Source organism: Podarcis bocagei (genome assembly GCF_964188305.1).
Source record: "Podarcis bocagei genome assembly, chromosome: 9".
Taxonomy (NCBI): domain Eukaryota; kingdom Metazoa; phylum Chordata; class Lepidosauria; order Squamata; family Lacertidae; genus Podarcis; species Podarcis bocagei.
Window position 1 is genome coordinate 41,727,882 of NC_138134.1, and position 15,741 is coordinate 41,743,622.

The 15,741-nt window shown below is 40.3% G+C and overlaps 1 protein-coding gene across 2 annotated transcripts in view; it reads right to left on the reverse strand.

The window, feature by feature from the left end:
* The window catches only part of ARHGAP10 (Rho GTPase activating protein 10), a 116,580-nt gene that overhangs the window by 11,591 nt on the left and 89,248 nt on the right, over nucleotides 1-15,741 (reverse strand). For both annotated transcript variants that reach the window (XM_081208365.1, XM_081208366.1), the window contains exons 19-22: nucleotides 15,298-15,448; nucleotides 6,933-7,092; nucleotides 1,671-1,805; nucleotides 543-622 (exon numbers count right to left, since the gene is read on the reverse strand). In XM_081208365.1, the coding sequence (XP_081064491.1) occupies nucleotides 543-622; nucleotides 1,671-1,805; nucleotides 6,933-7,092; nucleotides 15,298-15,448 (526 nt within the window). The remainder of the gene's footprint in view (nucleotides 1-542; nucleotides 623-1,670; nucleotides 1,806-6,932; nucleotides 7,093-15,297; nucleotides 15,449-15,741) is intronic.

Consider the following 15,741-nt stretch of genomic DNA (forward strand, 5'->3'; position numbering starts at 1 on the left):
AATTGGTATTTTTCTATACGAGAGGGAAGGGTGTAGAAGGCATTTCTGCAATGGCTTTGAACAGAGGTGTTCTGGGTCATAACTTATCAGTGAAGATTCTGCTGTCTGTTAAAGCTGAGTTCTCTTGTAAAGCATGCAGGTGGCAGCTTTCAAGCAGCAGCTGAAGAGCAGAATTAAATGAACAAGGAGCCAGTTCACAGCTCCTTGTGGCTATTGTATGTGAAGCATTCCTCTGTGTAGTTTTTACCTTTAAACTCCTGAGGCTCTGGCCTTTAGACACTGAAGTTGGAATGAACACCTAATGGATATTTCTGTCGCTGTCAGAGCTGTCTCCTGCTGCCGCACCATGAATAGTGACTTGGTTTTTGCTAGAATCTACCTCAGCCCTGGATTTGGCAGTAGCCTTCCTTATGACACCATTTTTAAAAGAGGGCACAGGTACTTCCCCCCATATCTCAGGAGATATATGTTTAAACCATTCCTTTGCAAGCCATAGTTCAACAGATTTGATTGTAGTTGGCCCCGAAAGCTATAATACTTACCATCTTCAAAAACTGCCCCAATTTGAAAAGATAATTCAGAGCTATGCTCCGCCTCACATGGATACACTGCTCTTGCTTTTCTGGTGACAACAATGAAAGAATATCAAAGATTTTGTCAGCATTAAACATTTTTTGCAAGCTTAAAATTGTTTAATTTTGCACAACATTGTGCATACAGCTATATGGGGGGGCAGTTCTATGTGCTCAAATAGTCAAATGTACTAAGACAGCAAAAACCTTTTATGGGAAATATATTACTCTGCCATCTGATCAACAACTTGACTAATGTAGGTTATGTATGGTGCTAATTTGCATTTAACACAAAATATAGGCATGCAAAAGTCTATGTTTCCAATCATGCAAAAACACAACATGTTTTATTGGACAATAACTACTACTACATCTCTGTTCAAATACATATTACTACCCTTAGGTTAGGAAGTTACATTCTGGTTTGCACATAAAGCAGCTGATCAGCATAAACCAAAACTGGTACTTAACAGATTACAAGTAAGTAATTTAGCTATTAAAACTGGAGAAATTACATATTCCCTGTACAACTACTAGCGGTTCTGTTCAAAATTAACGTTGAGGGAGAGGGAAAGAGGGACCTGATGAAAATAGCAGCTTCAGCTGCTACATGGTAGCTGCTGTTCCACCCAAAGAGATGATGCACAATGCAACTGCTTCACACAACATGGACAGGTTCTGCCCAAGATAGCATGACACAATTGTGTGACACACTTTGAACATTCTAGTTTAAGTGAGTGGAGATTACTTTGCCTCTCGCCTCTACCAGTTCAATTCAATTACCTCATTATGGGTGGAGCCACAGTCAAGGCCCATAATGGGGCAGTCAAGGCTTTAGATTTATTTAGACTCTTTCTCCTGCTTCACTTTATGCACACCCACACACCAAAATCTAGAAATCATTCTTGTATCATGAATGGTAATTTTTTTTGTTTATCTCTGTAAGTTACTGAACTTAATATTTAAAAGTTGGTTGCTAGCATGCTGCCTGACTCCCGTACAGTCATCTTTACAAGGGAACAAACAAACCTCCATGTTTTGCTTTTATTATAGCACAAGAGTTAGCAACAGAAAATTAACTAAGTAGCACAATATTACCTTCCAGATGGTCTGTCAGTCTCTCTTACAGGGGAAGGAAAAGAGAACGTTGATGATGCTGGTGTGTCCAAGGTAGATGCTGTACATGTCTGTGCCTTCATCCAGGAGACCATTGATGAATGAATGTCACTGGAGCTGAAGGAAGACATTTTCAAGCAATACATTAATCATTTGTATCTTCAGCTTCATACCATTCAGTAGTGGATTTTTGTGAATAGGAAGCTTAAGTTTTTAGACCCGTGAAGTCATTAACATCATTTGCCCACTACATTTTTTTTTTGCCCTTATAGTATCTTTTAAAATATGCCACCAAGTCTGTACAAAAAGCTTGTAATCATAGCAACCCTCCTAATAAATGAAACATTTCTGTTTGTATCATGAAGGCAAATATGATTTTACTCTTTACTGAGCTTTATTGCTGTGTGTGAACCATATAATGCTCTTAGACAAAATAAAATAAAGAGGCTGAGTTAAATACTGACATTTATACTGAACAGGGTTAGTTGGCAGCCAGTGTGTTCTAATGAAAGCCTGAGAACATCAAACAATTGCTAATAGCTTGTCTAACAAGGAGTTACAGGCTGTTATAGTGCCATGAACACTGGTTAATATCCCTCAAGGAGATATGAATAACTTTAACAGTCTATCAGCCCAGTTTGACCTTTTTTTTCCTTTCAAAAAGGAGATTCCCTTCTCTTTCTACAGAAACTACACTCAGTTGCATGGCAGTGGCAAGGAGAGGAGAAAGTAACCATGAGAGTGATGAGATGCCATCCAAATTCCAGTATTTAGTCTCTTAGGCTCAAGTGAAGTTCATATTTCAAGTTGGTTTACCAGGTCCTTTTAAAGACTTCTACAGCCTCCCAGAGACTGGATTTTTTAAAAAAATAACCCCTCTTCCCAAAATAGAGCAATATTTCATGTAATTAAAACTTTATTTGCCCTAAACTGACTTTAGCCCAGATCTCTGAAGTGAGAAGGACAAGTGGCAGTGATTGCTGCTCTTTCCTTCCTCCACTGCTGTTCTGGGGGTTATTCTGAACCCCAAAAGCCAAATTCAGGGGGCACATGGGATACACATGGAAGGAGAGGGGGTAAGCCCCATTGCACAAGCAGAAGTCCTTGTGCAGGACTTCTCTGACAGGGTGTGTTAGATGAATTCCACTCGTTGTATTTACATTCACATGCCATACACATTCAGTATGCCATGTGACATAGTGCATGCCAAATGTTATCTAATGGGTATAGTACAAACTGATTATTATTTAGAACAGTTTCCAACTGGCAAAATAAATCTTGAAAAGGGCAGAAACCTTTGAGCTCCATGCTGCTTTCTCCCCAGCTTTACGAGAAATTCAGTCTTGCTGTAGAAGAAATCACTGCAGTGCTCCTGTCAGATACAGCTTGTGGATATATATGAAGGGTTCACAGACTACAATGCGGCAAAGACAAGCTCTATTTCTGAAAGAAGTGAAATCTTCTTGGATGCAAGTGAAAAGGACTCTGTCTGTGAAATAGCAACATGGACTATTTGCAGCTAAGCTGACTCTCTAAATGCACTCATTTGGAATATGTGATGGTAAAACCAATTCCTGAAAAGACAGATCCCTTTGATTACCAATGTTACAATAAGTTAAGAACATATTAAAAGTTCTTAATTAGAAATGTGGGAGCACATATGTACATTTTTAAACTATCACTGATGAATGCAGAGGGTGGCCGAAATGGAAGCAGTAACATTGTCTTCAAAAGGGGGGGGGGGAACCACACACACTTGTCAATCATCTTTCCTTGACAAGAAAAGTCATTGGGGGTGGGGGTTTGAAACCTGGCAGAAAATAAGCTACAGATCTTTACTGATATTCAGGAAACAACTCCTGAAAAAAATATTTTATTGGATGTTTATCTGACTCGTTCCTAAGGTAACTCTGGTAAACAGAAACCTCTTATCTCAAGAATCTGTGAGCAAAGATGCAAAAGGGAGAGAGGCCATAGAAGGAATCTACACCAACTCTTCGGTAAAAAATCCATCTTGTTTAGCAGAACTGTCATAGTTGTCAAAGTCGGCACGCAATGGGCATGGAACTTCATGTGATTTTAAAATGCTGTTACTATAAAAACTCAGATAATGCACTTTCTATTCAATATGCAATCCAGAAAGAACTATACAGGCACCAAGAAATTGATGCGTCTTGCATATTAAATATTCCATGCTGTATGTGAACTTCTGCTGTTGACTGGGGATAAGGATAGGGAAGAACTGTATCCTTAAATCTCTTGTTAGAATTTTGCAGCAGGTTGACCATGACTCAAGGGCAGAAGTTCTTTACTTGGAGGAAAAGGAGAAATCCCCCTTGGGAGCAGGATTAGACAGGGCTTCCCACCACATGAAGTGCTTGAGACATGCACAAAATACTGCAGTAGATAAAAGCATAGCAGCCTAGGCTGCTATACTTTCTTTAAATGTAGACTGTAAACCCCTCAGTGAATCAGCTAGCACATTAGCACAATGATCTTTCATGCCAGTCTAGCGATAAATTTGAAGCGTAACTCTGCTGCAGTTGTCCACACTAAAGCACTTGAAAATTATAATTTAGCTGTAAAGAAATAAAAGTAGAAGTTATTTAATCCAGCAGACTACTAACTAAATGAGTTGCTATTTGAGAATCAGGGGGATACGTTTTTCAGTTCCCAAAGAACTATCTTGTAAGGAAACTAATACGTTTGGCACCCTTGAACAGAATTGCCTGCCCCCACAAAAATGCCATTGTTTCCGCAGTAATATACAATTTAAGAATTAAATGTTAGCTTTATTAACTGCACAACATGAATGGATTTATATAGGTGTTTCAAAAATACAAGGGCTATAAAAATACAGGGTAGCTTATAGGATAAACAAAAATATTTGCTTAGGGGAAAGGCTGTGGTACAGCACATTCTTTGAATGCAGAAGGTCCCAAGTTCAGTGCCTGGCACCTCCACCTTTCTGAAATTCTGAGAATCATTGCCAGTCAGTACAGACCATAATGAGCTAAATGGAGCAGTGATGTGTCTTGGTATAAGGCAACTTCTTATGTTCCTGTAAGAGCCAGCAACTCAAACCTATTTGCGCCCACGGGAAGGCCTAATTTCTCTACTATTCCCCCTCCTGCCCAAAGAGTCATGCATGTTTTAAAAAATACAGATTTAATTCCCTAAGCATCTCTCCAATTCAATCAATGATGAGCTGCAGTATGGCATAGCTCTGCTGCCCACCAAGACAAACCAACCCCATAAGAAGACTATTAAGTGCCAGACAGTGTTCGAAACTCCCACTGTTCTAGGCGCATTTTGCAACAGGGAATTTCATCAATGCAAGTAGTTTCTGAGCTCTAGATGGGGTACTGTGCCTAAGATTTCAGATTAAAACTGCAGAGTGGAAGAAAAGGACTCCCCACTTTCTGCCACCCCACTTCCAGCTACTCTCTGAAGACTGGAGAATAGACCCTCTTAAGAATATTAGAGGGGTGGGCAGGGGAAGGATTGGGCCATGTGAAAAATGAGCGTAGTATTTTAGCTGCAGTTCATTCATTTTCAGCTTATTAAAAAAGTGTGCCTAGACATTACGTTGTTGCACCCATAACCTAGGTTTAAGGTGCCATTTAGCTCCTAGCTTTCATATCTCAGTTTCTAACACTGGTGCCAGATCTACCCACAAGGAAAGCAAGGTCAGTACTGAGCTCTCAAATCCAGCCCCTACTTTCAAAGTATTGTCACACAGTTTAAGGGGCTTGCCTACTAATTTCTTCAAAATTCCACCTTGAGTGAAGACCTTATGGAGGGACTTCGGATTGTGACACACTGTGGGCCAAGACTAGATGTTTTTGGTAAGCCATTTTACCATGGTGAATGAGGCCACTGGCTGTATAGAAATTTTTAGAGGCATTAAAACCAGTCCAATCTGATTGTGTGATCAGCTAAAGTCTTTGTCGTAACACAAGAAAGAGCAAAAGCCATAGCAGCAACTTTTTAACAAGCAATCAGCCATATAGGCTTCCTTCTGGGTGCTTTGAATTGCAGTAAAAGATTCACTTCTTTAAAAAGGCTTAGTATTATTCACTTTCTACAAAAGGTTTAGCCCAGAATAGAATGTTTCCCTGGGCTACAAAGCACAGAAATGCTATTGCGACTGCACCAGTCTTCAATCTTCCACTGTGACTGCCACTGTGATTCCACATTTCTCTTTTCCAAATGATTGCACAGAGGGTTGAACTTTTAGATGCCATATTATTGGGGGACAAGGGAGACGCTGCACTGCCTCAACTGCTTGCCTTTATAATAATTCTAGGTTAATTACAAAAAGGTTTTGCACTTCTTATTCCAAAATACTAACATACTGATGCATTTCCCGAAATGCAAAACAAACTTAGGGCCAAGCGTTTTCCCACTTTATGTGCACAAAGAACTGAAAAAGGAGTTTGGAAAGGGGGGGGGAGAGGAACTTTACTAAGCTGGAGTGTGTGTGTGTGTGTTTGTGTCTTGATGGAAACTGCACAGACTGCCTGAATCCCTGAACTGTTTTGCCAAGAAGGCAGGCAGGGAGGAACAGGGATATAGTGAGTTCTACCGGGATTCCTTTCATACAAGGTCACTATTGTTCTCTAAAATGGTCCAACTTCATTTCAGATGCTGTTGGCTGATATACTTTACAACAATCAGAACTTGCACCATAAGCGTTTATTATTTGTAAGTCTACCTTATAGGAGACACCATGCAGTACAAGTGTTTGTCTTGGGTTTGCATGTTGTTTAGGGTTTTTTTGGGGGGGGGGCTGTTGCTGCTTTTCATATTAACTTTTGGTATCTTTTAAATTGTGTTGTGATTTATGTGGAAACTGTTTAATTTGGTTGTGTAGTTTTTGATGTTTTATTTTTTGTTTATGACTACTTTTGCTATGTTTGTAATTGTGTATTTTTTCCATGTTGTAAGCCATTTCATGTTGTAAACCGCCTTGAGCATGGTTTTAACTATGGAAAGGCAGCATATAAATATAATTATGTATGTATATATGTATGTCTTGCAACATGAGCTTTAATAATCAAAAGTAACACGAGCAGCTGCACTATTGTCATGCTTTTCCTTTTATTTTCATTAGAAAGAACAGAAAATCTGCTTCCCCCAAAAAGATTTTAAAAATAGGCAAATATTGCTTTCCAATTTATTTAGGGTTTGTGAATACAAGAAATCAGTATGCCGGGAAATTTTGAAATGACGAATACTTACAGACTGCTTGTCCCGTCTGCTATGTCACCACTGTCAGCTACAAGTTGATTTTTCTCTGCCTCTGGAGGGCTGCTGGGGGCAGCAGTCGTAGGAGACTGAGAAGACAAGGAATCCATGCTACCAGTGGGTGTGCATTCTTTTGGAGGGCTAAGACTGTCACCTGAAGAATGAGTGAGAAATATAGATACTGAAATATACGGAAAGGATGCTAAATGAAGGCAAAACACAACACACAGAATACTTGCACAGAAATCTAGGACTCTTTTTGAAACACATTCTAGTGAATGACTTACGACCCTGGCTTAGAATTGGCTTCAGGCGAAATGTAAACTTAACTATTCATGAAACCCCTGCTCACTAAAACTGGAGGAAAATCACGTGTCAGCTTTTCACCCATAAAGATAGCACATGCCACTGACATAACTGTGGCATCATCTGGAGAAAAATGAGTAATGTTCATAATGGCTGTCACCAAACAACTTAAATTTAATATTTAATATCCAAATCCAGCAAGTATCAGACATGCAACATTAAATAGGAGCTACAAGCCAGCACACATGCAGGTACATTACTTGACCATTTTTTGGTCAATTATTTCAGTACCCTGAGTGAACAGGCTGCACTGACAGGATTTTGAGGCAGTGTCTGAAGGCATTTAAGGGCAATCAAGAGGTCATTCTATTTGTTCCACATATATATATCCCTTACACCAGCACCAATCTTCCTGGTAATTTCCAAGAAACACAGTAACTATGTAACTACTTACAATAACACAAAACCAAACACACTGATGGAGGGGAAATGATCTGAATATGTCACCCTAGAGTAGCTGATAAGCAAAATTAGCTTGTACTTCAAGGTAACTTTGAGGAGTAGAACAATGGTTTCTGAAATGCTGCATTCAATTTCCAGCCTAATCACACTATGGCACATCAGATCCATTACTTTGCTTTTGTGCAACATACGCTCTGAGCTGCTGATTTTTAGATGCTTAAGTTCCCATTTGCATGGCATGACAAGAGCTCTTGTAGTAAATTAGATTGTGTGATATTCCAACATCTAATTTGCAGGTACACATGTCACAATACGAAACATATTCTAGGAGATTAAGCGGCAATATACTAATCTTTTAGAGTAATTTGCTCATTATTATTTTTTCCAACACAGAGATTAATATTCATATCTTAAAATCATGTTAATGTGCAAATGGCAGCACAAGATTGCTTTTTTCATCCTGGAAACGCACACTGGAAACAAAGAGCTGCATTCTAACTACCACGTGTGGAAGACAGCTCGTGGAAGAGAACTGTCAGAAGAGAGACCAGGCCAAAAATGGATGCATAACAGACCACTTTATTTCCAAGAAAAATCTAAAACAGTAGCATAGGTGGCTGCCTCAGTTCAGACTCAGTGCCACCTACAGGGAGTATAGTGGCTGAAACTTTATTAAATGTCTTATCCTGCCCCCTTGAAAAGTCTCTCTAAAGGGATTGGGGGACTCAAAGTAAGGTGGGGTGCAGACGGCTGAGAAAGGAGGAATGGTCTAAAATCTGGTGGTGCCATTTGTCACATAGTGCAATTTATGTGATTCCCTTCTCTCCTGGTCCAGCAGCCCACATGCCACCCCCCACACTGTTAATTCTTGAAAGGGAGAGGTGACTGGAAAGCCTCCTTGTGAGAGCTTCCTTCTGTTCACAGCAGCGTCAGATTTAGGGAACTGTGGGCTGTTCCCCCCCACAGGGCGCCAAGCCAAGGGGTCACAAAACAAAAACAATAAAACCTATATTTATATGGGCACCTAGTGAAAGGAATCATTGTGAAGAGAAGAAATATTTGGGGGGGGCACCAAAATTTGTCCTTGCTCAGGGCGCCATATTGCCGAAGTCCGCCCTTGGATTCAGCTCAATGAAACTAGCACCCAAGGCCCCATTCCAGCAAGGGAGAGCAGTCTTCCACATGCACTGCCATTATGATAGTAATCCAGAACCACATCTTCTGATGCAGATAGAGACATTCACCCTATCTGAGGCAACTAGCTATTGCATATGACCAGGGGTTGCAAGCACTCTTAGATGAAACAAAGTCCCAATGAACTTAACAGGACTTCAGAGTAGACAGTAACAGACTGCAGTATTGACACGAGTAGAGCAGGATTGAGAGCCTGGTTGTTTTGGCTTCAAACGGGGTGGCAGACACTTGTCATTCAACCCTAATTTTCATTAAGCAAAGTATGTAAATGGAATGTAGTCATAACGTGAACTTGTGAAAAGCTCTTTTTTAAAAAAAAAAATGCAAAATTTCACAAATATTTTCCAGACCAGTGGCAAAAGAGATACAATTGCAGGTTTTGAGTGTGCAGGTTGATAATAATATGTTACAACTGTGAATGTCAGAATCAGCTGCATTGAGATATTTGGAAAAGCTTAAGAAAAGAAGTCGCAGAGTATGAAATTTATGTCCCTTTATTAAGTGACATTATGATACCAAGAACAAAAACCTCTTCCAAAAGGTCAACAGAAGACAGACAACATGAATTAGATTGAGAAGCAAGAAAGACAAATTAGGTTAGAGTGTCGATACAAGTCAAAGCAAATTAATTTACAGTGTGAAGCAGCATGGTTATATCATAACAGCAGCAGACATCAAAAGCGAAGTCCCTCTCTCTTGCAAAGCATTCTCAAATCCTTCAAAAGAAAAAAAAACTGCATAGGGGCTGTACCATTCACTCAATAACCAGCTTGCAATTCAGGTCTGGAGAGGAACAACAGCAAAAGCAGATAACTTCTCGTAAATATTTCCTTTGCTACCTTTTTTCCAAAGAGGATTGTCGGAAAGCAACCATGTGTAACTCGGATAGTCATTATGGCAGGAATAAAAGCCCTACATTGATTCAGGGGTGCATGGAGTGTTAGGGGAGAGTTAGTACCACTGGTGAAGGACATGTGGTGCTCCTTCTGGGGTAGTTTTGTCCACCTTTGGTCCCAATCCTGCACTCAGCTCTCACCTGTAGCTCCTAGCAGCTGTCAGCATGCGACAGCAGCCACAACCCAGGGAAATGGTTTCAACTGGCCAGCTTAACCGGCTGAGGGTAGCCAATGGGTCTCAAACCTTTGGTGAGTTAGGAACTTCCCTTGCAAGTCTTAGGGCTGAAGAGGGCACCAGATAGCTAATTCCTTCATCAAGACAAAAAATTCTTCCCAAATATGGGACTAAGGGGCTTAGTATCTGCAGTACATATTTTAGCTTAATTAGCAATGCCTGTTTTACTTCTTTGATATGCAAAGCCATGGATGAAAAGAAGGTTCTGTTGCACTTTTCTCCCAGCCTTTATCCATGGGACTCAAAGGAACATAGTATCCTCAAAGCAATCACCTGAGTGGTAAAGTGACCAGGTAGCCATCCGGAGAGGGCAGGTGGCAACCTCCCATTGTACTCATTGTATGAGTCCTGTTGCCTGAACAGGACCAGATAAAAGTCCTGTTCTTGATAGAGAAATTCCCATTCAGCTGTGAAGATAAAGACCTCACCTTAAAACCATGGCAGAGCTTCAGGTTGCCCTCTTGTATCTGCTTATACACATTCCTGCTTGTTCCTCATATACACATCAGCTTCCTGCAGCCAGCCATCTGTTACCTGATATTCCCATCTCCACCCCAAACTTGCCTCAGCCCACTTCACAGGAGTACATGGTAACTGGGCAGGGGCTGGAAGCTTGGGTGCTAAAACCACTCATTTCCCACAAGAAGAATGTTCTGCATGTTCCTCGGCAGTTTTTGCTGCTTAGGTGCTTCACAAAGGCACTTGCTTCATCTCCTGAAATGTTAGCCTTGTTTCACTGTAAGGCATGTTTGCTCACTAAGAACCTCTGTCCTAGAGCAGGAAGGAATTGTATTACAAGGCAATTGGCTGGCTGGAAGAAGACCTAGCCACGCCTAGTATCTTCAAATAAAAAGAACCTACAGACGTGTATCCTCCTCTTATGTGAACCTCTCACTGAGGCAGCTAAAAATAAAAGGATCAAGAAATCACAATCTCATCAAGTTGTTGAAGAGAGTTCACAGCAGAGTCACAGATATTGTGCCAGGGTGTTAATTTAGACCTCATAATTAAAATGCCAAGATATGATAGATCCGAGGGTTGCCGTATAAAAAGAAATCAGATACAAGCAGAGCAGGGAGAGGAACGCCATGCTTAAGTTGAGATTAAAATGGCATGCAGGAGCGTTATCAATTAGAAACACACACGCACACACACACTATCAAACAGAAGGGTGAGCACACAATCCTGATTATCTCAGACAAGAGGAAAATGACAGTGACTTGTTAAAACAAAGGTATTTCGCGATTCCTTGTAATATTATGCAGTATTACTAATAGCTTTTAGTCTGACCTACTGCCTAAATGGGAAACAAAGCACATGCCCCACTTTGCCTCAGAGCTGTAGAGACCAGAATTCTATTTCAGTAGGGAGGTGCAAGGTTCACTCAGCAAGAGGAAGGGCTATGAATGCTATCACAGTGAGCTGGGTAGGGACATGCAAGGACAGAAGCTGGCTGAGAGGAGTTTCCTTAAAAAGCTGGATGAAGGCTTCAATCTGCTACTCAACTTAGCGGAACTCAGCAAGAATTTCAGCAACTGCTATTAATCATTCTCTTAATGGCAAATGAGAACCTTTAACCTGTTCCTGTTTTAATATTCCTAAATATATTAATAAGCAGGGGTGCCAAGTATGTAGGCTATTTACAGCTCTCAAGGTACTACTGAGCTTTTATAGCATCCTCAAAATATCAGGAGTTTAACATCATGGTCTAAAAATAGGTCATTGTTTTGAAACTCTTGGTAAACATAAGCTGTAAAGCCCAATACCTTAATTCAAAATTAGCTAGCAACTTAAAGACAACGAACCAGTTAGCCTTTAAAGTGCCACAACAATGCTGCTGCTGCAACAGGCTAACATTTCTAACCTGTCTAAAATTAATTTAAAATGATAGTTCTGACAAAATCAACACAGAACATGATTTTAAAAAATAACTTAAGTCACTATAATATACATAAACAAAGCACATACTAATTTCCCACTCAATCTTATATTACAGTGTGCATGTGGCAATTGTGGTTTTTTTAAAAAAAAAACTAAGCACATGCAAACATGCATAATTTTTTTGAGAGGGGGGAAATCAGCTATTTTAAGACAGAGTGAAAAAGTACAGGAGGCAAGCAATATCATGTGCATCTATATTTTAAAGCTAGCAGTGTGACAGAGTTGTTCTGCATGTGCTTAGAATTTGTGTTCACAACTTTTGTTTGCACCTTTTATTCATCAATAAATGCAGTTGATTTTAATAAGTTTATCAATATGCTCCATCTGTCTACATAAATCCTAAAATTAAAAACCCTCTAGTTTCATCTCCATGCAAGAAACAATACCATGTACACCAAGCTCGTTTTACTTTAAATACAGATATAATTCAGCAATGATATAGGGAGAAACAAGACAAAGAGGGTGCAATAATTTAAACATTCAAACACCTGTCAAGAACAGCTCATGCCCACAAAGAAACAAAAATGGGTAAGACTGTATGAAAACAACACAAATGTCATCCTTTCTGACTTGCACAGCAGATTACACTGGTCAACAACAAATTTGTTGTCTGTGGTTTTTCAGTTGATTTAGGACGAATCTGATGCGCTGAATCCAAAAATCACATTGGTTTTGCTCAATCAGGTCAAGTTTTTGAGCTATGGCCACATGTCGGGGGTTTTTTACGTTTTTGTTCACATGTACGCTTGTGTGGAGCATTTTAGAAGAAGTTGGTGGGGGTAAAATGCCATGTCGAATAATTGTTTTGATTGGAAATGATTATTTTAATGACAAGAAGTATTCAGGTCCGATAGTTCTGGGTGATCATGTCAAAAAGGGATCAGTTTGAAGTCATAAAACCTCGAAATCTTCTATAAATTGGTGTAGCAAAGCATAAAGTTGCTTACTATGCTCATTTTGGTATAAACTTGGTGACCAGGATAAAGCTTGGGTGCCACACATGGTGTGCAAGGCATGCACCGAGACTCTACGTGGGTGGACCAATGGCAAGAGGAGTCTGAACTTTGGAATTCCCATGGTTTGGAGGGAGCCGACAAACCATGTCACTGACTGCTACTTCTGCGCTGTTGATGTGACTGGGATCAACAGAAAGAACTGGAGCAGCCTCAAGTATCCTGATCTTCAATCAGCACGTCGTCCTGTAGCTCATTGTGATGAAATTCCAGTGCCTGTCTTCGGAGAACTTCCTGACATTAGTGACGAAGATGCCTCCAGTGTTGAAGGACATGAAGAAGAAGTGGTTCTTGAAGATGATGCTCCACATCCATTTTCCCAAAAGGAGTTGAATGATCTAGTTCGCGACCTCAGCTTGTCAAAGGACTCTGCTGAACTGTTGGCACCCAGATTGAAGGAAAAAACCTCTTCTCTGACAGTGCTCGCATCAGCTTCTTCCGCAACAGGCATCAAGAGTACCTCCGTTTTTTCTCGGAAGAGAAAGACTTGTTGTACTGTGCAGATATTGCGCAGCTTCTGCTCAAGCTTGGAGTGCCACAGTACGAACCCAAAGATTGGAGATTGTTCACTGACAGCAGCAAGCGATCACTGAAATGTGTTCTGCTACACAACGGCAACCAGTTTGCCTCTATACCCCTGGCTCACTCGAGTACACTGAAGGAGAACTATGAAGCGGTGAAGTATGTGCTGGAGAAAATTGGTTATGATCAGCATAAGTGGTTTATTTGTGTTGACCTGAAGATGGTGAACTTTTTGTTGGGACAACAGTCTGGCTTCACAAAGTACCCATGTTTTCTGTGCATGTGGGATACTAGGGACTGTGCTCAGCATTACACAAAGAAGGACTAGCCTGTGCGGGAGGAACTGGTGCCTTGCAAAGAAAGGAACGTCATCAACAACCCTCTGGTGGACAGAGATAGAATACTCTTCCCACCGCTGCACATCAAGCTCGGCTTAATCAAGCAGTTCACCAAGGCTCTGGACAAGGATGGTGACTGCTTCACTTACTTGTGCCAGGCTTTTCCAGGATTGACTATGGAGAAGTTGAAAGCTGGCATCTTTGACGGTCCTCAGATCTGTCAGCTCATCAGAGATCCAGAGTTCAGAAACTCAATGAACGAAGTGGAACTGGAAGCGTGGAAGGCATTTGTTCTGGTAGTGAAGAACTTTCTTGGCAACAATAAGGCCAGAAACTACGCAGAACTTGTCAACAACATGCTTACTGCTTTCAGAAACCTGGGCTGCAACATGAGCGTCAAGATGCACTACCTATTTTCACATATGGACCAGTTTCCTGAGAACCTGGGTTCAATGAGTGATGAGCAGGGGGAGAGATTCCATCAGGACATGAAAGAGATGGAGACCAGGTATCAGGGTCGCTGGGACGCAGTCATGATGGCTGACTACTGTTGGACTCTGAAGAGAGACCTCCCTGCCGCTGAGCATTCCAGGAGTTCCAAGAAACGGAAGTTCAAGCCCTGAAGTTTGAAAAATGGTGAAGCAACATGCAATTTACGTGTACTTACCTTTATCAATGCCCACCATTCAGTTTACAGTAATCGATGTTTCTATCAGGTAATCAATATATGTTGTTGGAAAAACATTTTTTTTCTCTTAAAAACATATTTAGGATGATATGTGTTGACAAAAATCAGCTGATAATGCCACAAAAATGTAATCGATTTTGTCACAAGATCTGATTTTTTTCAAATCAACATAGGACAAAAACCTGACCTGATGGAGAGAAACGGATGCCATTTCCTGATTCAGAAGTGCAAAAATACCCTAAATCAGTTGTAGAAATCTAGACAACATTCAAAAAGTAAAAAATTGTTGCCCAGTGATCCAACACATCCTGCTTTATCTCTTGGTAGTCAACTGTTTACCTGTTGGCTAGTAGCTGTCAATATTACTACTATTTGCCAGACTGGATTCTGGTCCAGATTTGAGCATTCAAGTACTGTACATTCATTCTCCTAATTCAAGCAAATCTGCTTAACATTTTGGTTCATATCTTCCGTTTATCTTACAATTTTATAATTGTCGACAGAGGTCAAAGAGATTCAGCTTAAAAGAAAACTGAATCCCTTGTTAAGAGGAATGAGAAAGTTCTCCTGAAGTTCCAGATATATACAGTACTAAGTTATAAGAATGTATTCTCCCTGCCTCCTCTCTCCATTTTCTAATTTTAAAAAAAGAAAGAGATAATAGAATTTGTGAAATGGAAAACTACTGTAGATTGCCCTGATGACACAAGATATACTGCAACTCAACTCTGCTGCCAAGATAGAAAATATAATTAACATCTTACTGTCATCCAGCTCAAGACAGAGATTATATACAGCAATGGGCCTCTTATTACGTTGCCCTTGTCTTCTTGATTGTCGTGGTGGGGCATTTGGAGGAGATACCGACACAGGAATTGGCTCGGGGAAAGTGGCATCAGGCAGAGTTTGAAAAATCTGCAAAGAAGAGCACAAAGGGCATTAATTATCTGCTATGAACAGCAACCTGTAAAAATGCAACTGTAAACTATTATCAACTAACATTTGTCTTGGATGCTATTCAGGCATGAAGAAGCCAAAACTATTCTTTGAACATGGGGAGTGTGCCATTATTCTTTTTAAAAAATTAAAAACAAAACCAAATTTATAAATAAGCATAAATACCATCTACACATCAACTGTTCTGCAAATCATTTAATCCATACACCTAAGTATGTGCAATTGTTCTTGCCAGCTGGCAGGGCCCACAG